At 38.9% G+C, this 24,921-nt stretch overlaps 1 protein-coding gene across 1 annotated transcript in view; it reads left to right on the plus strand.

Annotated features, from left to right (window-relative positions):
• Positions 1-24,921, plus strand: part of LOC149321290 (ataxin-7-like) — a 129,528-nt gene that overhangs the window by 58,204 nt on the left and 46,403 nt on the right. The window contains exon 5 of the mRNA XM_089518989.1: positions 791-895. Within this exon, the coding sequence (XP_089375115.1) occupies positions 791-895 (105 nt within the window). The remainder of the gene's footprint in view (positions 1-790; positions 896-24,921) is intronic.

The raw sequence follows: 24,921 nt of genomic DNA on the forward strand, positions 1-24,921 counted from the left end.
AGCCATTTAGGGCTTTATAGGTGATAACCAACACCTTGTATTGCGCTCGGAATATAGTAGACTTTGTTTTATCTAGACAGCACTGAAAATCCTTTAAAGTTTTTTTAATCTCATTTGGATTTTATGAACATATTCAAAAATATGGAGTGATGGAATGTCCCTTGTTTCCTTGACAGTTCTTCTTCATTCATTTACACTTACAGTAATAAATGGTTTGAATATGGTATGCTGTGGAATGGAACTGTTACGATACATAATTCCTTCAAAATATATTCAACCCAAACCTGTGTGGTTGTGAGGAGGTATATTACTCAATTTTCATGGCAGTTAAATTTGAAAGGAAGTGTGCAAAGGATTGAAAACTTAAAATATTTTCATATTTTCCTTTACCTCTATTCGGTTTAAACCTTCACATGCAGTGTAAACCTTCATGTTCAGAACTTGTGATGGCATTCAAGTCACTGTCTCCCTATAAATTATGTCTAGATGTATGTGATTTGCCCACCTTACATTTATATGTAAGGTGATTTAAAAAGTAAGATGCTTAAGGTGATGTAAAATCATTCTGCATGTAGATAATGACCAAAATAAAGAACTTTTATAACTTATCCTAACGGAGACATCATAGTATATTTTGTAATATATTTCATAGCAATTTCATGTTCATAGATTACTTTTGAAAATCTGAGCCTCAGTGATTCACTTTTGATGGCACCATATGTTTGTTTTCCATAAATTGCGGAGTTCTAGTGAGTAGCTTTTTGACACACCATTTGTCTCTTTATTCTAGATATGCCAATATTTGGTCTTTGTCCAGCTCATGATGACTTCTATTTGGTGATGTGTAACCACTGTAATCAGGTCGTGAAACCACAGGCATTTCAATCACATTATGGTAAGTGCTGAACCTTTTTTTTTAATTATTAGGGGTGAGGTGAAGCCAGGATTAAGCCTGGCAATTTTTGATTCTCTCTCTCTGATCTTTAAAGCTGATGGTGCATATGTTGTTATATAAATATAGTAGAAATATGAATGTGAATTAGTTTTTATGTGAAATTATAAAAACTGCATACCTGCACATTTCTAGCCCTTTTCTTCAAGGAGTTACCAAGTGCATGGTGCTCCCTCGATGAAGAAAATTAGTTACGTAACTTTTAAATTTGAAGTGTAACACTGTTATTCTCTAACGTTATTTCAAGCAATGTGTGTTGTTCATGTATAAAGAGAACCTAGTGGAAGCTTTTGAAATCGCTTGAACAGTTGTAATAATACAGCTAATTTAAGAAAAAGCGAACTTGAACATTTTGGTCATATGTACAACATTATGAATTTTTTTAGTGGAAGCTTGTTGTTTTGAGTAATTAGTTTGAATGCACAAAGTAACACTAGTTTAGACGATTATGCTGAGAAGATCTAAATGTATTGCACTCAGTTAATTCTTTATTTATTGTGTACAGTGGGCAAACAAAACATTTTTTTACCCGAGAGGATACCTGTCTAGGAATCTCTAGGTCCTCCAGCGCAATGTCAACATCTGCCAGAAAGTGACCATAGAATTGTCCTGGAGGACCTACAAATGCCTGGGAAAGTGTTTTGTAGGTCCTCCAGTGCAACGTCTTCTGAATGTTGACCATAGAGTCAAGCTGGAGGAACTATAGATTCCCAGAGAGAATATATTAATCAAATCCTTGAATAATCAAAGCTGCAGAAGTCAAAGCTGCAAATGTGGGGAGCTGACTGTAGTTAATGAGCGTTTCAGAAAGTTTCAAAGCAGTCAGTTGCTCTTCAAGCTACTTGCCTTCCATTCCACAATAAATTTTGTAGTGTTTAAAATAACATTATTTTAGCATGTTTTGGCAATTTTCAGGTCTGATACAAAATTTATGGCTTTTATTTTATTGACTCTAGAATGTGATAGTGGTGTCTGCATCAAGCAGTTGCTAGGCTCAGTTGTTGGCTCAGCATCAAGCTTCTTATGCAACCATTTTATGATGGTTACAGCAGAGCTGGTATAATGATAGTAGCAATTCAGTGTAGTGCTAGCAAGGTTTTATTAGCAGGTAGCTTTATATAAACAGCCATATGCAGTTGAATTATAACATTTCTTCTTGATCCAGAATCGGTGCTTCTAAATATGTCTTAGGGTTCTCTTACTATTATACTATTATACAAAGTATAGATTTGAAGTTATGTTCCCCTAGAAAGCAGATCACAGTTTCCCTCTGCCCACATTAATGGTAAAAGTGTAAATCTTCTGGTAATTTGGAGCCACCCCCATAAAACAATGGAAATATATGGAAAGGATGCAAAAAGTTACTTTGTTATTTTAGGAATGTAAAATGCATTATGTATAACTTGGCTTGACATAAAGTATCATGTCTGATACTCTCCCCTCTCCAGGAAATAATTGCAGATAGAATCTAGTTTCTAAAATATTATTGTTAGAAATGGAACTACTAAGTCATGGACTGTAACAAACACTTGAATTATAAGAAACCTCTGCCTTTGCCAATTTATGAGAAACAAAACAACATAAAAACAGAAGAAACTAAATAAAGAAAATCATTTTGTCTCTGCTAATCTTCCAAGCAGATATAAAGCACTCATTCCCATCAAAAGAAGTGAGAAAAGGAAATGAAGACTGGGAACAATAATGATATAATATATAATCTTACACCAATGTGTACCTACCTGCTCTATAGTTTTTAGAAATAATGGGGGGGAGGGGGAAGAGAATAAATATATCAATACCTTCTCTTAAATACTTTATTCACCATTCTTGAAAGAAAATATTCCACAATCCATATTTTTTCACCATTTTTAAAGGAAAAAAGGTGTTGGGGCAAAAACGGAAAAGGGGTAGCTTCCAGAATTTTCCCTTTGTTATCCCACCCCCAGGCTTCACATAACTAACCAGTACAGTAAAAACAAAGGGGAAAAAACTATACCTTCACTTAGGGTCATATTTATAAGCATCTGGCAGTGTCAGTACCTGTGAGCAATTCCTGTAGCTTGTGAACTGTTTTGTGCAACACACCTAACACAACCAAATACTTTTAGGTTCATATCCATTTTGCACCCTACCAATTTTCTATTGCTACCTAGGAGGTTTTTGATCTGTCCACCGCTAATAATGTGTTGCATTTATGTAGCCACAATTCATTGAAAGTATTCATATTAGCATATTCAATTAATTTTCTTAGTAGTCTGGGAGCAGAAGTTCAGGTTGCCTTATGGCCGGATTCCTTGTTTCCCTAATAAGGAGGGTTACCTTTGTTCAGTTTTCAGCTCTCTGAATATCCCTTGATTCTGCCTTTGATAGCAAGAAAAAGCTTATCAATACTTTGAAAGGCAAATTATTTCTCCAGATGTTGAACACATGTGGGAAAGAAATGAGCACACTATCATTCCCCCCCTTTCCTGTTTCTGCGCGCGCACACACACACACTTTTTGACTGAGCAAGAGGTGTGGCTTTCCGCACCACTTAAGGTACAGGCAGTAGTTACAGTCAGTTCTCACTTACCATTAAGAAGTCTTTCCAGTTTGCTTGTAAAGAATGTTTACTGATGCAATACTTAATATTGTCAGTTACTACTTTGCACAGCCATCAGCTTTCTTTTTCCTGTATTTGTAAACAGCAAATATATAATCAATATACTTTTCCCCTTTATTTTTAATTCTTGCTTGATATGATTAGTCCATGTTTTTATTTCTTTTGTTCAGTTTCAAGTCAGAGACATGCACAAGGAATAGAGATGATGTGGGGGGGATCTTCCTTTTTGCACCCTTTCTGTGTGTACAGCATAAGCCTGTGCCTCATTACTTAGAAGTTAGTCCTGTTGCAATGACATTTACTTGCTAATCAGAGCACATAGAATTGTTTCTTCAGGTTGATTCAATGGGGCTTGCTTCTGAGTAGACATGTATATGATTTCAGTGTTTGTATCTTGGCTTTTCTTCAATTAGTTCTTTGTAGAGTTCCATCAGTAATAATAATAATAATAATAATAATAATAGTATTTCTTTCCCACCTCTCCCCATGGATTGAGGTGGGCACAAAAACAATTAACAAACAAATAACTTCAGTTAAAACACATAAGTTAAAACACAGATCAGTTTAAAAGGACAAATAAGATGTACACATATTAAAACAATCCTCATCTAAAATTCATCATTTCAAATTGACAATTTAAAAGTCATCTGGATAAGCCTACCAGAAGAGGTGTTACAGTTAAACATCCCCACAGGTGGCTTAAACCCTAGTGAGAAGGTAAAAATAAAATAATTTGTTATTGTTTACTGTCAAGTACATTTCAATTTATGGTGAATGAAAAATCTCCAAGTGCCCCAGTCATCAGCTGCCCTTTTCAGGTCTTGCAAACTCAGAGCTGTGGCTTTCTGGAGTGAATAAATCCAGTATATAGTGGTAAAAGAGAATTGGGGGGGGGGGGGGTTGCCATAGAAATAAATAATACTTCAGAGGTGGAAAATCTAAGCTGTTGAAACAGAAGCTGGTTCTTTTTCATAAAGTTTACCACACTAACAGTTTTGGACATCATGTGTCCCTCACCACCCTGCAAACATGAATACAAATTATTTATTGGAATCATAATTATCCACTGCTTTTTATAATTGCAATTTATCCAAGCATTATTTCTGGCTTCCTTTATCCCTAAATCATTCTCATTTGTATGTTCATACACACGTGTGCACCTTTTACTGCTTCTCATAGATCATTTTTGCTGGTAAATAATAAATGGTTTTTAAACATGGTCATTTTGATTGGACTGTTGCAGCTGTCTGGTTCTTATCTCCAAGGAATATCAGGAAAAGTGCATTTAATACATAGCATCTCCAAAAAGATCTTTAAGAATCTAAAAGGTCAGACATCCAGATCTTTGTCCCCCAAATTTTCCTAATATATTCACGTATTTTAATAAAAAAATTGTTCTAGCAAATACTATAAACCTTCAGGAGATTTTATCTTGGACACAGTATATGTTAAAATTTTCTGGAGAAAATAAGTCTGTGATTGTCTTAAAATAGCTCTTAGCCTCTGTAGACTTCATGATCTTTGCAGTGACCTTTTTTGTCATTATCAATCTGCAGCTTAGTTTCTCAAACTATGGAGATGGCCATAGAACAAGTGAAAGGGGATGCAGTATTCCAGGATAAAGTAGATGCAGTTTTTCTTCCCCGCACCCTGGGTGGTTAAAGGTCTACTAGGGCTGTCATTAATCCACTTTGATCCTATTATTGATTCTCCTACTGCCCCATCACCAGAATCTCATTCGTAGAGAAGCTGAGGAGGTGCTGCTCTTTTATCTTAATGAGCGTTCCCTCTGTTTCCTTTCAGAAAGAGGTCAGGAGAAATGTTCTGACCTCTTAAAAGAGTGTATTCATACTAGTATCCTTATATATGTGCCTGCAGGAGAGGCTTCCCACATAACATAGGCTAGATCCCCACTGCACAAATAATCTAGTTTGATATCACTTTAACTGCTATGGAATTCTGGGATTTGTAATGTGTTGTGGCACCAGAGCTCTCTGACAAAGAAGGCTAAATGTCTCACATTGAGCCATAGCAATTTAAATGATGTCAAACTGGATTATTTCTGCATTGTGGATGCAGCTGTAGTCATCTGTTAGAGCCACATTATCACTGGAGCTGGATCCCTTAGCAAGGCCAGAAAATAGACCCAGGTTAGACTCTCTTGCTGACTTATGCAGGTGTATCCTCCAATTATGTCAGTGTGTGACATTTTTGGGACATCCTGTACCTCCTGAAGGAATATCCCTTGCAACATAGGTGCTATAGCAAAGACATGAGCTCTGCCAGCATGCTGCTTAGATTTTAGACTTATGCTGTAAACCTGTATATGTTTATTTGGGAATAAATCCTATTAAATTCAGTGGGGCTTACTTCTGAATAAACATGTCATAGCATTGTGCTGTAACTATGGGAAGGGTGTCAAAAAGTTTAAGAAACACTGTTAGCAAAACCAATCATTACCATTATTTCCACTTTAGGACCTATTTCAATAAACCACTAATACAAACAGTCCAGATGTCCAAATGCTTCTCATCTGTACATGGGTACTAGCAATATTTCATGAACGATCATACCCTGAAAAGTTTATTTTTTTACAAGCATTCACTGATTAAAACAAACCAGATCAAGAGAACTGAAGCAATCTAAGGACACCTTGGGTTTTTAGTTGAAAGATGAAATTATTCTGGTATCTTTGTAAAAGTATTGTATGTCAATTTAACATTCTTAGAGAGAATTATAGTGGACTCTAATAGTCTCAAGATATTAAGCCAGATATTCATAACCATCTATGAGAATATTGACATAACTGTTTAACTTTAAAAGCTACCTGGGAGGGAAAGGAAACATTGGCATCTACTAATTTTGGAAGGATTAGAGTAACTGTGATTACCTTTGTCCACCCTTGTATTTACAGCATCAAACAATTTTGTTCTTAATGTATTTACAGTGTCACTCGGTTTCTGCTAAAGCTAGTCTGTTGTAGCAGTGGGAGCAATAGCTTCTTCTAGCTCCATAAAGATGAATTACTCTTTCATTTAGCTCAGGGGGCATGAGATGGGGTGCAAAAAGAGTGGTTTGTGTCCTTGAGTGACGAGACATCAGTCATTGCTCATTTTTTTCTGAATAAATTAGAATCTAGTTGCTCAGTTGAAATTTGCATTTTATGCACTATGTACAATTTGTTCACCTGCAGAATTATATGTGGTTCAGTTTGTGGCTCAAAGATTAGAAATTAGACTTTGTCATTTTCAAATGTGATGTTACTGTTGTAGGGGGTGTGAACATTAATCAAGCATTTCCTGGGGTGTGGGGCATAGAAAGGTTGGGAGCCACTGATGGTGATATGGTAAGCTTACACTATAATAAATATAGAATTCAAAGATATAGCGGTGTGCAGTACGCAGAGAGATCTTGTCGCACCTTTGAGACTAGCTAAAGAAAGAAGTTTGCAACATGAGTTTTCGTAGACACCAAATGCATCTGAGGAAGTAGACTTAAGTCTAGGAAAACTTATGCTGCCAACTTCTTTTTTTAGTTAATCTCAAATGTGCTACAAGGTCTCTCTACATACTGTAATAGATATGTTAGTCTTTAATGTATCACAGGATTCTTTCTCATTCTATGTTTACAGAAAACATACCCCAGAGATTTGAATTGACTCTTTAAGAGATAATACCAAGCCATGAGTTTTGATAACTGTGGCCAAAACCATGAGTTGAAGTTCCAAACATATAGAAAAAACATGGCTCGCAGCTGCTCTTGGTCCCATTGCACATGGTATTCCTGTCCCTATGTGTATATGTTGCAGTAGCAGCTGGAGTGTTGGGGAGTTTTGCCAGCAGATGAAGTTAAATGTTTTCTTAAAGTGACAGCAGAATGCAGTATCTCTAACATGGTGCAGGTCTGACCTTAAAGGAGAATGCAGACTTCACTCTGTTAGTCCTTTTTAGGCAAGCCTTGAAGACTTTGCTTTTGCTAGACAGATTCAGCTTTCATTGAGCCCATATTAGCATAGTTAAATCACTTAATGTTAAGTATGACTAGTAAGTGTTTATAATTGTCCTTCTCTGTCTTACTTTTCAGGGATGTTTTTGTACACATTGTACACAGATAATATGTATACCTCTGCCTTGGGGAAATGTACATGTATCCCCTTCGGAAAAGTTTTAGAATTTGTTTTTTACATGGCTTCCATGTTTTATCTCATGGAAGTTGTCACTATGTCCTGAGTTAGTAGTGACTGTAGAGAGTGGTTAGGTGGGAGAAGACTCATGAGATAGGTTGAGGACTCTTCATTATAACAAGGGGTGGTAGAAAGTAATGCCTCTCTTAATAGAGGATGTCAGTATGTGGACACGAATTTGAATTAAAGGCCAGACTTGTGGTGCATAGCACTGTAGCAACACAGAGTGGGGGCCTCATCATGATGTTTGGGATAGAATACTGGCTATAGTAGTCATCTGTGCATACTTCAAATGAAGAACTTACAAAAGTACATGTGTACCTAATGTTGCCTTTACACAGATAGTGCTGGGCTGTAGAAAGTCAGTTAGGCATGATTTTGTCCCACTGATACACTCCATGACATCAGTTAGAGTTGAATAAGGCACTTTTAGCTAATACTTTTACCTCAAATTGCAATTAGCGTAAAAATAGTTTTTGAAAAGCATGTTGGGCTTTATGTAGTATCAGGAACTCCAAATCCACCATCTGCTGTGATCTGGTTGCCAAAATAAAATCTGTAGTGCCTCTGCTTCTTCACAAAAGGGACCCTCAGCCAATCAAGCTGATGTGAGACAAGCACGTGTTGTGGCTAACTACCAAAAGGCCTGCATTAATGATACAGTTTAGCAAATATCCATTAGAAACTCCTGCCAATTCCATGTAAATACTTCTCCATTCCTACAACAGTAGTTTAGCAACTCCAGATTCTGGCAGCTGGATTTTAATCTCTAGTTCTAGTAATGTCTGATTTAATTTCTTCTTGGCAAGGCTATATGAAATCCTGTAGCAGTTGCAAGGAACACGCTGGCGAGTCCCCCAGAAACACTTTACACTTCAAGTTCAGTGTAGGATTTTTTTTCAGTAACCAATTACTTAATTATTTTAAAATAGCATATCATTTTATAAAGTATTACTACTTGAATAGTAATTCCAACAAAAATAAATGAACAAGTGATATGAGAAGGCCTTGACAATATGTACCCATTACTTATTACCCAGCAGCTAAAAACTTACAGGCAGTGTGAACCATAAGGCCTACTCTAGTCATGCGTACATCTATGTAATGGGTTTAAAATATGTTCCATGTTTTATTTTTGATATGGCAATATATATTACAAAGTTTTGATTACCTGTTAGGTTGTTGTAAATGTGAAGTTTTCTTTAAGGTACTGGTGATCCTAGACTGCATAAATTTTCTCCTTGTACTTCTAAATTAGTAATTAATATTGTCTAATAAAAGGCTGCCATTATTGTTCATGTTACTGGATAATCTGGCTGTCAAATAGGCCTGATATAATTTGTTCCATTCTTGCCCCAAATCAAGTTTCTTTGTAATGTTTAGAGGGTTTGCTAAACTTTTGGGGCTAGTGGGTATTTTTTTAAAGTCTTCTTATTATAAAATATTTTCATTGTGCATGGGGGGGGGGGGTGTCTTTGGGCATAGTTGAACCCATGGTCAAACTCAGAAGGAGTTTGACCATGGGTTCAACTCTGTTCTCATCCTTCTTGATCTGTCTGCAGCCTTTGACACCGCTGATCACTCTTTTCTAGTTAATATACTTTCTGACCTTGGGTTCTCAGACTCTGTTCTCGACTGGTTTAGATCTTACTTGTCTGGCAGATCTTTTGCAGTGGTTGCTGGCGGTCAGACTTCTTCTCCTGTTCCCTTATCTATTGGAGTTCCCCAGGGCTCTGTTCTGGGTCCCCTTCTGTTTTCTCTCTACACACTGTCCTTAGGAAAACTCATCAGCTCTTTTAGTTTTTCCTACCATCTGTATGCCGATGACACCCAGCTGTATCTTTCCACCCCTGACCTTTCTCCAAGGCTTGAACAGCAAGTTTTGTCTTGCCTCACAGCTGTCTCGCAGTGGATGCGCCATCGGCGTTTGATGCTCAGCATGTCCAAGACGGAGCTTCTTGTCTTTCCTCCTAAGCCCACCCTTCAACTCTCCTTTTCTGTCTCTGTGGACAACATTTCTATTCAATCAGTCCAGCAAGCCCACAGTCTTGGTTTTATCTTTGACTCTTCTCTGTCATGTATCCCTCAGATCCAGACCACAGCCAAGGCTTGTAGATTCTTTTTGTACAATATTGCCAAAATCCGACCATATCTCTCCACCTCTACTGCCAAGATCCTGGTCCATGCCCTAGTGATCTCACGACTTGATTACTGTAACGTCCTCCTGGCTGGGCTTCCTCTTTCTCACCTCCGTCCTTTAATCTCTGTTCAGCATTCAGCTGCACACATTATCACTTCCACCCACTGCGCTGACCACATCTCTCCTGTGTTGGCATCCCTTCACTGGCTCCCCCTCCCTTTCCGCATTCAGTATAAGCTCCTGCTGTCGACATTTAAAGCCCTCCATGGACTGGCCCCTCCTTACTTATCAGACCTTCTTTCTCCTCACCTTCCCACCAGGGCCCTCCGTTCTGGTAGTCAAGGTCTGCTGTCTCAGCCCAGGATTTCCTCTGCCCCATCCCGGATTCGCCCCTTTTCACTTGCTGCCCCTCACTCCTGGAACCTTCTTCCCCCACAAGCAAGAGCCATCACTTCTTTAACCAGCTTCAAAACGGAGTTGAAAACCTTCCTGTTCAGAGAAGCCTTCCCAGGCATTGCATAATTGTTGCTTACTATTTGATGTTCTTGTGCCTGTTTATCAAACCATTTCCTGTATTGCTATGTACTGTATATGCATTATCCTACTGAGAGTATGTATTTTCCCTGGAAGATTAACTATCCATTATGAAGCCAAGCCCTCCCTCCAGTCCATCTGCCTTGGTCCAGGCCTCGGAGGTAGAGAGGAACTGCTGGACCTCTTACCCTTTCCCTCCACCACTCCCTTCTCCTTCTGTGTCATGTCTTTTTAGATTGTAAGCCCAAGGGCAGGGATCCGTCTAACTAAAAAGATTGCATGTACAGCGCTGTGTAAATTTACAGCGCTTCATAAATAAAGGTTAATAATAATAAATAATAAGGAGCAAATACATACACTGAAAAAATTGGTGTGTATTTTATTCGGTAAGAGACATTGGCCAGAATCTTGAATGGGAGATACATATGCATAAGCAACGTAGTTAATGGTGCTGTGCAATGAATCCTTGCCTAGCCCCCGCATCTGTGGTTGATGGTGGTCTGCCCCTGTCACTTGGGAAGCAGCTGACTGCCATTTCTACCCATTCCTTTGAGCAGTCTCTGTGTTGACAGGCAGAAGTAGGATGTCTGTTATAATTCCCCCTCATGCCGCAGAGTGTTCACACAAGTTGGGGTGGGAACGTCAAGTCTTCCCAGTCAACAGATGAACAGGCACCCTGTTGACCTCAGTGACTTCTGCCCACTAAGTAGGAATGGGAAAACTGTAGGTTATGCATTCACAATTGCCATAGAGGTTTCCAGCCATTATTTCTCCAATAAATGGCTGCTATTGCACTCAGGTCTTGCTTGTGCCCACTGTGGGAATAGAATGTTGGACAAGATGGGCTCGTGCCCTTAGCCAACACAGGTTTTTTTACATTAATTTAGATGTAGTAGTTGATTGTAGTGATAGATGTTTTGGGGCAGTGGCTGGAAGTCCATTGTTTAAAATAATTTTGGGGTCTGATTTGGTATTTGTGTTTGACTCGTGTTCAGTAAACAAAATAAAATGTGTGTCCTATTAACTTTGCATGTTGTATAAATAGTTCAAAACTTATTCAGTTACCCAAAATATTATACAGTAAGTTCAATTGAAGTATTATTCAATTATCTTAGAGAAATAACTCATTAAATATCTCATCAAAAAAAATCAGGAAATTTGGTGTGCCTCAGATATTCTGTTTAAACAAATATAAAGCTGTGTTTGGGTTTTGTTTTGTTTTGTTTTTTAAAAATAGAATGCCTGTAAATATTATATAATATATATATTTATGCTGTTTAAGTCCAAAGAAAAAGAATGAGTATTTAGAAGCGAGGTATTGATACTAATTTTGGCACATCCTAAACTGTGTATTTATACTTATTAAACAAACATGCCTCCAAGTTATAGGGCTGTACAGAAAAGCAATTTCTGTTTTGGAACCGTCCATTTTAACAGGTATTATAGCCCCCAGTACTAATACAGTGTGTGAAATAATGCATTTTTAGGAGAATTTTCTGTTCTCCATATACTGCTTGATTGTGCAAAAATGCAAAGATGAAGTGAGTGCATAAAAAACAGCTAATAGGATAAAAAACAAAGCTAAGTTTGTAAATATGAGATGGGATCAGCATCGTAGCTAAACAACCGTGTTTTTACTCACCAGATGTATAATATGGCTCTCATATTTAACGTGACTAAAATGCATTGAGGAGTTCCCATTATTGTTAGGAACATTTGATGCTGGTTGCCGACAGGCATTGGGATGAGGATGCATGATTTGTTGAGCACTTTTTATCTGAAGTTTCTGCTGCAGCTACCAAATTTCCTGTCTACTTAAACCAGTTTAGGAAGGTGACATGTGATGAGAAGGCTGGCAAGAAAGAACTGGATTTGAGCCCAGAGCGGCTGGATACACAAGAAGGTGCTGGGATACTTTGAGATGTTCAGAAAAAAGCAGCTCAGCAAAATAGTGCAATTCCAGAGATTCACTTTAACATAAGGATTGTCAAGCTACTACTTGTCTGATGCAAATTAAGACACTTCTAGGAATTTCATCCTGAAAGAGGCAGCGCCTAACCTCATATTGAATGTGATAAGACAGTGTTGAGGGATAACTATCTAATAGATACTGCTTATCCTTTTCATAATTCATTCACCATTTATGTTCTTGGATGATGATGATGATGATGATGATGATTTTGGTGTATCTTGACAAGCCCCACATGCTTGTCATTGTATTTTTCAGATGTAGAATTGATTATAAAAGAGTAGGAAAATATAGTCATTTCATCACACACCTGTAACTGTGATTTGTGCTAAAATTAAGCCTTATCTCAGTAGTGTGATAGTTTCCTTAACGTGTATTGTACCTTAATATTCCTGCATGATGGGGCTAGACTGGATGGCCATTGTGGTTTCTTCCAACTATAGTTCTTCTTTGTGGTCTTTGTGAATCACACAAATGGATAATCCTGAGCAGAATAATCCATTTGTGTGAATTCACAGATGACCACTCAAAGAACTACATGTTACAGGTAAGCAAGTTGCCTCTTTCTTCGTGGTCTCTGTAAATCACACAAATGAGTTATTCTGTGCAGGATAACTCATTTGTGTGAATTCATATGACCACTTGATGAACTACAGTTCCAGGTAAGCAACCTGTCCTTGCATGCACATCTTGATCTTTGGGGTTGAAATTTAGCATTTCAGCCATTGGTGTTCTAGTTCTGAAATGCTCTGAATGATAAAGAGGTCCTCATCTGGTGCCAAACAAATTATACAGTAGACCTTGGAGTGACTCTCTGGAGAGGATATTCAACAGATACAGCACTGCTGAAGATTGACTCTTGCTTGTTGCATATTTATTTGTTTGTTGTTTATCTGAACCGTTTGTGTCATGCCCTTCAGCCAAAACACCACCCAGAGCAGCCTACCAATAGTTAATTTGACAGTTTCTGCTTTCAGACTTACAATCTGAATAAGACACTGCAGGGGAAAGATAAGGGATGGGGAAGGGGGGAAAGGGGAGAGAATCAGCAGCAAAGGCCTAGTTTGATAGAGATTTGCCTGACTGCTCTTCTGATCTCTCTGAGGCCAGAGCAGAGACAGTTGGAAAGCTGGAAGAAGGGGCTCTTAACAGCATCTGGTCACTGGCATAATGAAAGTCTACCTGGCTGCTTTGCTTCTTTGGTCAGGAAAGCTTGCAGACTAGTCTCAGATTATGCATGTAGCTGATTTTCTCCTATTTGAATATATATATGCTTTGCAGTGGCAATAGGACATATATGTAGGTGTGCACTCATGGGACTGTAAGGATTTGTTTATTTAGACTGTTATGTTTCTAGCACTCTTCAACACACACACACCAATTTGTGATTTGCTTGATTTTTAACTGCAAGAGCAAAGAGCAGTCAAAGTACACTTGTGTTACATTTTAAGTTTCTGGTTTTTGTTCGTTTGTTTGTTTGGTTGTTTTTGCTATCTCTTGTTGGAGGTCATGGAGTCTGGCTTGGTTTTAGCCAAATTATTTGTTAAGATCCCACTAGACACAAATGCTGTTTTTAACTTTGGCAATGGCATGGTAAACAAAGATTAGCAAATGGTGACCTGCAAGGAAGAATGCTTTGTTTTTATCTTTTCCATTACCTTTTTTATTTGTTTCTTTTTTTTTTTTTAGAAATGTGAGTTTATGAGACCCATCATCCAGTAGCATTTGTCACTTTTACCACTCTTTTGCCATTAATTTTATGGGAGCTGTTGCATTTAAAAGTACAGTGCTGTAGTAGTGTAACCTTGTAAATAAGCTAATTATAGTGGGATTATTCTAATTTAATTTCAAAATAATTGACCTTAAAATATGTGCTGTTTCCTCATATAGGGGTAACCCAAGTACCCCACAGAATTTCATAAATGATGCCATGTAGGATTTGCCTCATGCATAGATGTGAGCAGTTAGATTTTGCCCAAGAGAATTAGGGCAGGCTGCATTGTAACTGGATGGTCCATACCTTAGAAGGGACTCCCAGCTTCCTTACTGAAGCAAGAGGTAGAATACCATCCATTACTAGCATGGGATGATACATTTGCTGAAATACTGTAGAACTGTATTTCTCTGTTCTGTTCTGTTTCATTTTGTTTTTGTTTTTTCTGGTCTGTGCTTGAGAACTAGAGGTTATAGTCATAGTTCACACCGTGCTACTGGACAGAAAGTCTCTCTCTTTTTGACATGCGTTAACTGCTTGGCTTAGGGCAAGGCCTGGAAGGGAGGAGGATGACTCATTTAGCTCATTAGCTGGTGGGTACAGCCTGAGCCTCGCTGCAGAGACTCTGCACTTTGCTACTGGGTCCTAGACAGAGGAATCTCTTTTCATCTTTGCTAACGCTTCAAGTGCCAATCTAAATAACATGCCACCTTGTGGCTCTTTGGCAGATGCCAGCTTGCCAGATGATTCCTTCTGCCCCTGGCTGTGGTATAGCTGCTAACTGTTGGAAATTAAAAAGAGAGATAGAGAGGCCCTACCATTTTGTATTATTTACCTGCTCCGGTGCATTTCCATCTCAAGTTCCTACTCATTCGTTCCTACTCATTCATTTATTCCTTGATCTATGGTGGAAGGAAAATTCAGAAAACAATTTCTCTGAAGATGCCAGCCACAGATGCAGGTGAAATGTCAGGAAGAAACTCTTCTAGAAAATGGCCACATTGCCCGAAAAACCCACAAAAAACTATGGATACCAGCCATGAAAGACTTTGACTTCACAATATGAAAAACTGTTATCAGTATTTGAATTAGTTCACTTAAAAATGGTAAATGATGACTTAATGCATATGCGGCAAAACAAGGCACAGTTGGAGAAAGCCATACTCTCTTCCTTTGGTTGTAATAGTTCAAAAATCTGGTTGCTTCCTAGATCTTGGCATTTGCCAGTCTGTAAGTCCCTATATATTCATGATTTTGTGAATTGCTTATATCTGAACTGGCAACCTAGATAGGACTGGACATTATTTATTTATTTATATTTGTGCTGACTTGTAAGCGAAGTTAGGGCGCAGCGTCCACACGCTGGACACCCTAACCCCACCCCCAGGGAGCCATTTTGTCACATGCCGGTCCAGTGGCACGCACCATCATGACGCTCCTCCGGTGCTGCATCCACATGATGCAGCACCGAAGGGAATCATAGAATCATAGAGTTGGAAGAGACCACAAGGGCCATCCAGTCCAACCCCCTGCCATGCAGGAATTCCCAATCAAATCATTCCCGACAGTTGGCCATCCAGCCTCTGTTTGAAGACCTCTTGGGAAGGAGACTCCACCACAGTTTGTTCCACTGTCGAAGAGCCCTTACTGTCAGGAGGTTCTTCCTAATGTTGAGGTGGAATCTCTTTTCCTGGAGCTTGCAGCCATTGCTCCGGGACCTGTTCTCTGGAGCAGCAGAAAACAAGCTTGCTCCCTTCAAATATTTAAACAGGGCTATCATATCACCTCTTCTCCAGGCTAAACATACCCAGCTCCCTAAGGCGTTCTTCATAGGGCATGGTTTCCAGACCCTTCACCATTTTAGTTGCCCTCCTTTGGACACGCTCCAGTTTCTCCACATCCTTTTTGAATTGTGGTGCCCAGAACTGGACACAGTATTCCAGATGAGGCCTGACCAAAGCAGAATAGAGTGGCACTATTACTTCCCTTAATCTATACACTATACTTCTATTGATGCAGCCTAAAATCGCATTGGCCTTGTTAGCTGCCGCATCGCACTGTTGACTCATGTTCAACTTGTGGTCTACTTGACTCCTAGATCCCTTTCACACGTAGTTTCATTCAGCCAGGTGTCCCCCATCCTATATCTGCGTATTTCATTTTTCCACCCTAAGTGCAGTACCTCACATTTCTCCCTGTTGAAGTTCATTTGTTAGCCTTGGCCCAGCTTTCCAGTCCGTTCAGGTCACTTCGAATCTTTTGCAATAAATAAGTAGGGTCTGGGTTGCACTTTGGGCACTCGGTCTGTCTAATTTAGAGCTAGCAACATGGTGTAACTGGACTAGAACTCTGTAAGACCAGGGTTTGAATCCTGACTTGAGCATGGAAAAACACACTGGGTCTTCTGTGCATGAACTGAACACTGGATGATCTTGGGTAAGTCATACTCTCTCAGCCTCAGGATGGCAGTGGGAAATCCCCTCTGAAAAACTTGGTAAGAAAACTCTAGGGCCTTAGGGTCACCATAAGTCGGAAATGACTTAAAGGCACACAACAACAGCAACAATACCCTAAGGGCCCCAGATCTCATCTGAGCTTGCAAGCTAAGCACGTTCAGCTCTGATTAGTAACTGGATGGGAGATGACCAGTGAATATCAGGTGCTGTGGGCTATATTTTATTGGAAGGAACTTGCAAAACCAATTCTGAATATTTCTCACCAAAGAAAACCCTATGAAATTCATGAGGTTGCCATAGGTCAACAGATGACTTGAAGAATCACACACACATCATATACCTTGAACTGGGCTTGGTAACAAATAGACAGTGGAACTCTAAGAATATACAACCTCACTCACCATATCTCCAAATAACCTCACAGAAGAGGTTCGTTCATTTATCATCTTCAAAGTGGCCCCGTGTATATACAAAGAAGCTTCCTTGCCATGTTAAAAAGCATAGATCTATAGGCTTATCCAACAAAATGGAAATCATAACAAAAGTGGAAGTTGAAAAAAAAATCATATCTGGATGCATTAAACAGTTCAAAGCATTTTGCTTTACTCGTGCAAGATTTATGTTACCTGGTAGTTACCTTTTATAGAATCATAAGGTTGGAAGAGACCACAAGGGCCATCCAGTCCAACCCTATTCTGCCATGCAGGAAGACACAGTCAAACACTCCTGATAGTTGGTCATCCAGCCTCTGTTTAAAAATCTACAAAGGAGACTCCTTTGCTTTCACATATGCATATTGTTAGTTTTGAATAAAAAGTTTGCTGAAGCTGTATTTTAATTTTAATTTTGGTGGTGTTGAAACCTATCCCTATTCTTTCGATGTGATTTCTGCCTCTGGCACCACATTTTTTTAAAGGAGTAATGCCCTTGAACCTATCTATGTTAATTGGTATACCTGTTTTATTTGGACCCGTTAGTAGGGTTGCCATAAGTCAAGACCTCTAAACCGGGACAAATGTAGGATAACATTTTCAAATGTAGGGCACATTTTTAAAAAATGGAGGACACGAGAAAAATTTGATGATTTTTTTTTTAAAAAAAAATGTTAATATAAATGCATGTTTCTTAGGTGTGATCAAAATGGAGGACATTTTGGCATTATTCCTAGACAGGCAAACTTATATATTATTAATAATAAAATTAACCAAAAATAAAATAAAAACCAAGGTTAACCAAAAATAAAATAAAAAACCAAGGGAAACTTATATATTTTTAGTAATAAAATTAACCAAAAGTAAAATAAAATAAAAATAAATACACTGAAGCCAGACTGACTCTTTTACACAACCCTGCCCTGAAAAAAGAAATAAATAAAGAAGGCTGACCAGAAATGGCCACTCTCCTCCTCCTGCTTTTCGTCTTGTCAGTGATTCCCAAACTTGGGCTCTCCAGCTGTTTTGGACTACAGCTCCCAGAATCCCTGCTAGTTGGCTAAACTGGCTGAGGCTTCTGGGAGTTGAAGTCCTAAAAAAACCTAAATGAGTAGGAAGCACTCTCTTGCTGCTTGGAGCCATACGGGGCCAGGAAAGAGCCCTTTCCCCTCGCCCAGAGTCCTCCTCCACTCCGCCTCCTCCTCCGAGGCTGTGCCTCCTTAAGGGGACAAGCTCCCTTTTTAGGCCGGCGCATGATGCGTGGAAAGAAGGGCATGGAGGAGGAGGAGGAGGAAGAGGGTAGCCAGCCATGGCCATGGAAAGGGAGCGTGCGGAGGAGGCAGCAAAGGAGGAGGAGGTAGAGGCGGGTGGTCGGCTGCTTCTGTTGCTGCTGCGGCTGCTTCTCGCTGCCCACCTCTGCCCGCTGCCTCAGTCCCTCAGCGGCCCACGTGGCCAGCCTGCCAGCCATAGGACGAGCTACAGCCTCCGATAGAGCCCTGCGCGCCCACACTCACAGTTCTGCCACAGCAGAACTGTGAGTGTGGGCGCGCAGGGCACAGGGCCCGGGTGGGTGCCAAAGGCCGCGACGGTGGCGGCGGCGGCCAGGGGGGCCACATCAACAGCCGCATTGGCAGCGGCAGCGGCGGCAAGAGCCACCACACAAACAAAAAAAATGGCGGCAGCGCTCTAATGGGGGGGGGGACCCATCCCGGGAGAGAGGCAAAACCGGACCGTGACCGTGCGGCATGGTCCAAAACTGGGAAAGTCACGCCCCCCACCGGGATATGGCAAGCCTACCCGTTAGGAAAGGCCTTTTAGGCTGAAATGCAAGTGTTTTCCCTCCCCTAAAGGAAAAGGACCTAAAGGAAAACAAAAAGTTTAGAATATTTCTGAGTGGTGGGGATACAGTACCTTCTCCCTATGCAATCATTAAATTCCAGCCTGGTTTCTATTGTATGTTATTCCTCATTATAATATCTGGAGTGAGTTGCAATGAAATCTTTTGCCATTTTTAAGTGTGTTATTTGCACAGAGCTACGCTATTGGATAGTAAAGTATAAACTTTTCTTCAAGCCTATCCCCGATTTATTGATTACTCCCTCTCTCTTTTCACCCTTTGCATTCTCCTTTTCACCTGCCCCTCTCTTCTTCATTTATTATTATTATTATTATTATTATTATTATTATTAAAATTTATTTAGATATCACTGTAGATTTACACAGCGCTGTTCATACAATTAAAAAATCAATAAAAATGAAACCTGGCAATGGTGTACATTCTACAGGATAATAACAAAATACTTATAAAACAATAGATAATTATACAAGATAGCATTAGATAAAACAAGCAAACAACAAATTAAAAACATCGAATATCACATATCAAAGCAAATATCAAATAACAGTCAGATAACAATCACAAAATGCCTGGGAATGCTTCCCTGAATAATATAGTCTTCAACTCCATTTTGAAACTGGTTAAAGTGATGATGTCTTCTTCATCCTTATAGACTTCCTTAATTATACATTTAAGATCAGATGAGGAGTGGGCTTGTAAGATACTTGATCACTGAACTGTATATGCCAGAGTGACAACCTGCATGTCACTCTCTGTAAATCCCATTATTTAGCATCAGTTAGTAAATTGATGAAAAGTAACTAATTAAACAATTTTGGTTATTAGTGTGTTGCTAGTGAATTAATTTTCCAATTTCTAACATTTAGCCATATCAAATAAATTTTCAAACCTAATGTTCCAGTCTCTGGTTAAGGCTAATTAGGTTTGAATGACATGCTATACTGTATTTGTTCAATCTGAAAAGCAGACATTTTTGGTCTCTTCCTTATAGTGAAGCCAGAGAAGGAGAGGCAGAGTATGAGTGTGCAAACATGAAGATAGTACTTTGTTCCCATTTTCTTGTGGTCCACAGAAGTTACAGTGATGTCTTAAAAGCTTCTAAAATAACTGGATTTTTCAAGTTTAATTCATTTTTTAGGGAGGGGGGTGCCTTAGAATTAGCAGTATTTGTGGACCACAATGATGCATGTCCATTGTGGTAACAGTCTGATACTATTTGGTTGATATATAATGGAATAGTGAACATTTTCTATTACAGTGGACCCTTGTTATACGCTGGGGTCTGGTTCCAAGATCCCTCATGTATAACAAAATCCGTGGATGCTCAAGTCCCATTAAATTTAATGACATAGCAAAATGGTGTCCTTTATAAAAAACGGAAAATCAAGGTTTGATATTTGAAATTTATACTTTTTTGGAACATTTTCAAACCATGGATGCTTGAATCCATGTACTAAAAATCCGTGTATAAGAAAGGCCAACTGTACTTTCTTTCAAGCGTTACCTTTGATTTGATCCAGGTCTTCCACTGTTATCTGTGGAGGCTTTAAGTATTGTTGAAAAAATTATTTGGAATTTCTTTAGGTCCTTCAGTCTTTCCTGTAGCCGTTTATCGCTTTACTGAAAGATGCAGCTGATCAAGATAATTTATTTGACAGTGCAGCTGTCAATTTATTTGGCAATTATGCATGCCTACAAAACAAAACAAAGCACAGTGAGATTAGTCCCAGGAAAGTGGGTGTAGGATTGCAGTCTGAAACTTTTGGATTTTAGGTGTCAGTGTTCTTGTCAAATGTCTCCTCTCTTTATTGTATATATATTGTTGCAGTAGGCATGGGCATATTGATGGCTCTCAGACAGGATTGATGAGTGGGTACACTTCGTTTTAATAAGCAGCATATTCTGCATCTGGGGACTGAGGATTTATTCAAGTACGTAATAGTGTGGGTAAGGAAGTTTCAAAATGTCTGTAAAAATGGAAAGCTTCATTAAATTCTGGACATTCAAGGTACATTTTCCTATTCTGTATTTCTGGTATAGTGAAACCAGCTGCTGCCAAGAGAGTCGAGGGGAGGACTATCGTATAGAGCAGTCCCAGGAAAACATGCAATGGGAGATCCACCTAGTAAAAAGGAAAGTCTTGTGGAAATTGACTTTTATTCTTATATAGTATGTGTGTTTCCACAAAACGTCATCTTTCTGAGGAAGATAATTTATGTTTTTAATGGCCCCCAGTTCTATTATGTTTCTCCTGATTGGCACACTATGCAAGAGTGCCTCTGGGCTGAATTGTAGATAGTTCTTACTGCATCAGAAATCGTAAGGCATTTGGTTTCCTAGGGCTAGCTGCTGAATTGTTCTTCAGGCTTGGTGGAAAGTGATACCTTGTGAACTCCTGGGTCATTCATCATGCTGTGAAGAAGTCACACTACACTTTGCAGATATAAGAGCTCCCATCCACTCTGATTCAGTTGCTGTAGTTGAAACAGGTCCAGTGGATGTGACATGGCCTCCTGCTTGTTCTGTGTTATTGGATATATTTAATTTACTGCAGCTTGAGGATTTGGACAGAATCCTTGGAGAGGTGAGAGCTATTACACGTGTGTTGACCTGTCTTTTCTGGCTCGTAAAAGTTGCCAGAGGGGGGGACTTTGAGTGGGCAGCTGTGGTGGGTGATTATTGTGGTGAAAGGCTCTGTGGCAGAGCAGGGTTATGTTTTTTCTAAAAAGGAGGTGGGCTATAGTGAAGCGATTACTGAAAAATTCTGCCTGGTAATTGTAGGCCAATCTCCAATATCCCTGTTTAAGAGGTGTGTTTAGAGCACTCCATGGACTTGTATGATTTTTGCCCTCCTAGTTCATCCTTCTCCCTTAGACTGTGTACTGCTTTATTCTTTTTTCCCTGGTTACTGGCAACTGCTGGTTCAGGATGACTACTTAGCACCATCTAACTTTGAAGATGGACATAAAAACTGAAATTAAGCTTATTTCATGTTTGGTTTAAAGTCTGATTTTAGCAGTGGTTATTCTGGAGAGAGAAGTGGAGAGAGAAGCCTATAGAAATCACCTACTTAATGTAAACTATGATAATTAGGACAAAAAATAGGCAAGGGAGTTTGGATTGCAATACTATAATTTACTGTAATTGTGGTGAACATTGTAGAATAAGATGTAAATAGAAATATGGAGGTATTCGCATTATAAATTTAGATGTAATAAATGACGATTTTAACCAACAAAAATATTTTTTAAAAAAAGAAATCACCTACTTGGTTTGGTGTCTGGCAATCAACCTGGCATTGGGTCCTTGCTCATACAGATGATTTTTCAGTAGAACCTTGGTACATGTGAGTAGCAATTCTGTTCTTTATAATGAAGCCAAATGGCTGGCATCTCGCATTGCAACTACAGATTCATAATCTAGAGTTAAGGATTTTTAATTCTGCAAGGTTGTCGGAAACGTTTACATATGTGGCATGCTGTTAATTTAAATATACAGTGATGATTTCTTATCTGCTTTTCCCCATGAATCCAGATATATGGGGAAATGTGAAAGAAATCAATACAAGTTTGAAATATCTTTGCATTTACCAGAAGTAGTTGCTCTGTAACATCTATGAAATATGTCAATGGCACCAAGTTATGTATTGGGTAATATAAGTGATTGCCATCCACTTGGATTAGTTTGCAGGACTTACTCTAAAATTCTACACTTTGGGGCAATGTCAACAGTTCATTGTTAATGTTGTGATAATTTGTTTACCAAAACATTAAGAGTTTATGCGCATGATATAATGTGAAGAACAATGTGGGAAATGATGTAGTGGTTTGAGTGTTGGACTACAACTCTGGAGACCAGGATTTGATTTCCAGTTTGGTCATGAAACCCACGGGGTGACCTTGGGCAAGTCACATGCTCTCAGCCTCAGGGGAAGGCAATGGCAAATCTCTGAACAAATCTTGCCAAGAAGACACCATGATAGGGTCGTCTTAGGGTCATCATAAGTTGGAAACAACTTGAAGACACATAACATCAAGAAATAGATTTGGAAAGATGGCAGTGTTTCTGCTTCAGACATTCCTTTTCCCAACATGACAGCTTAAAACTATGTTGTTTTTAACATTAGTCATGCAGGTTCCCTCATGTCAAGGGAAACAAATGATGCATTTTATTTTTTTCTACCTCTGCCTGCCCTTTGTGTCATCTTAGTTTTTATCAGAAGATTGACATATGAAGAGAATTCTGGTCATGTCAATGTACTACTCACCAGAACTTAGCAGAAAAACAGAGCAAGAGATAAGATGCAGATAAATCATGCACATAAAGCTAGCCTAATCTCCGAGGCCTACTTTTAGTCTACCCAGCCCCGAAAGCTCTGTTCCTTGACATTTTTATTTCAATGTAATACTAATTAATAGTGTGATCCTTAAGTTTTTGTCATTCTCAGAATAAAATAGCTTAAGGCACTAATGGGAAGAGGGAAAAATGAATCTGCACACTTTACATTGATTGGTTTGTTCATTTTTGTGGTTTTCAAATTTATATTGTTTCAAAGGTAGGCAATTTAATAAAAGTTTTATTTGCATCTGAATTTGCCAGCTCACCTGACCATCTGAGTAGGTAAACATCTCAAATCAAATAAATCAAAATTTGGGGATACTGAAATATTTTAATAATCTTTAGTTTATCAAAACATAGCGTTTCTTAGTAAATAGATCTAAATGATTCTCAGGACCTTGTACATCCTGGAAGATGGAAATGCAAGATTTTTGTTGATAGCATAATTCATTATCATAAAAAAAATTAAGATCGGCCCTTCATTATAGGAAGTTTATCTGCTTTTATCAAGAGTCCTCCATTCCTATATTGATATTACTCCATCTTTTCCTTATACACACTATACAGAGTGTGTATATATTGTAGATTGACAAGGCTGGCTGTTTTTAATTGTTTTGCTTTGTAAAGCACCATGTACACTGATGGCTCTATAGAAATAAATGGTTGCAATATTATAATAAAAAGTCATCTCACCCTCTCCAATTTTTGTTCCTGATTCCATTAGTCAGAGCTTTATTTTAAATCTTACTGTACTGCTCCATTGCCAAAAGTGATGCAGAGGCAATGCACATAACATTAAAAAAAATATCAAGGGATAAAAACCATAAAGCCAGCAAATAAAATGCATTCTAAAATCATTAATGCTGAATTCAATCCACTTGTAACATTTCAAAATTCTCCAACCGTTCGATCAAACAGGAATGTTTTAAATTGGTTTCTAAAAGGAATGCAGATGCCAATCCTTTTTGCCTCAGGAGGGCATCCCAAAGTTGAGGTACAGTCAGCTCTCCATAGCCACGGATTCTTTATCCATGAATTCAACCATCCATGGTTTGAAAATATTTTTAAAAATATAACTTCCAATAAACATTTTATCTAAGAGACATCATTTTACTACGCCATTGTATATAATGGAACTTGAGCATCCACAGATTATGGTATCTATGGGGGATCCTGGAACCAAACCCAGTGGATACCAAGGGCCCATTGTACTACCATAGAGAAGGCTCACTCTGTTGTAGGTGCATAATGCACCTTCCTCAGTGATATTATATAGGAAAGGGCTTCCTCTGAAGTTCTTGGGGCAGAGGTAGGATGATACAGGAGGATCATATACTTGGTGTGTGTGTGTTTTCTGCCTTCAAGTCTTTTTCGATTTACAACAGCCCTAAGGAAAACCTATCATGGGGTTTTCTTGGCAAGAATTGTTCAGAAGAAGTTTTGAAACTCAAGAAAATTAGGACTTCAGAGATAATAACCAGCCGATGAAGGCCATAGCTGGCAGGCAAGCAAGCTGAATCTGGTGAAAGGTATTAGAGTCCTCTGAGACCATTTAGGTTCAAATTTTCTGTACCTATACTTGCCAACCATATGCCGATGGCAAGCTCACAAGCAGGATGTGAATGTAACAGCACCTTCCTTTCTGTGTCTAGAATTCAGAAGCATACTGGAAGCACTTCATTGCCATCACAGCTCGCAAATACTAAAAGATCCATGAAAGTCGGGTGAGTGGGGGAGGCTACAA

This window comes from Sceloporus occidentalis, unplaced genomic scaffold, assembly GCF_023333645.1.
Source record: "Sceloporus occidentalis isolate IW3139 unplaced genomic scaffold, rSceOcc1.0.p SCAF_1, whole genome shotgun sequence".
In the NCBI taxonomy this organism is placed as follows: domain Eukaryota; kingdom Metazoa; phylum Chordata; class Lepidosauria; order Squamata; family Phrynosomatidae; genus Sceloporus; species Sceloporus occidentalis.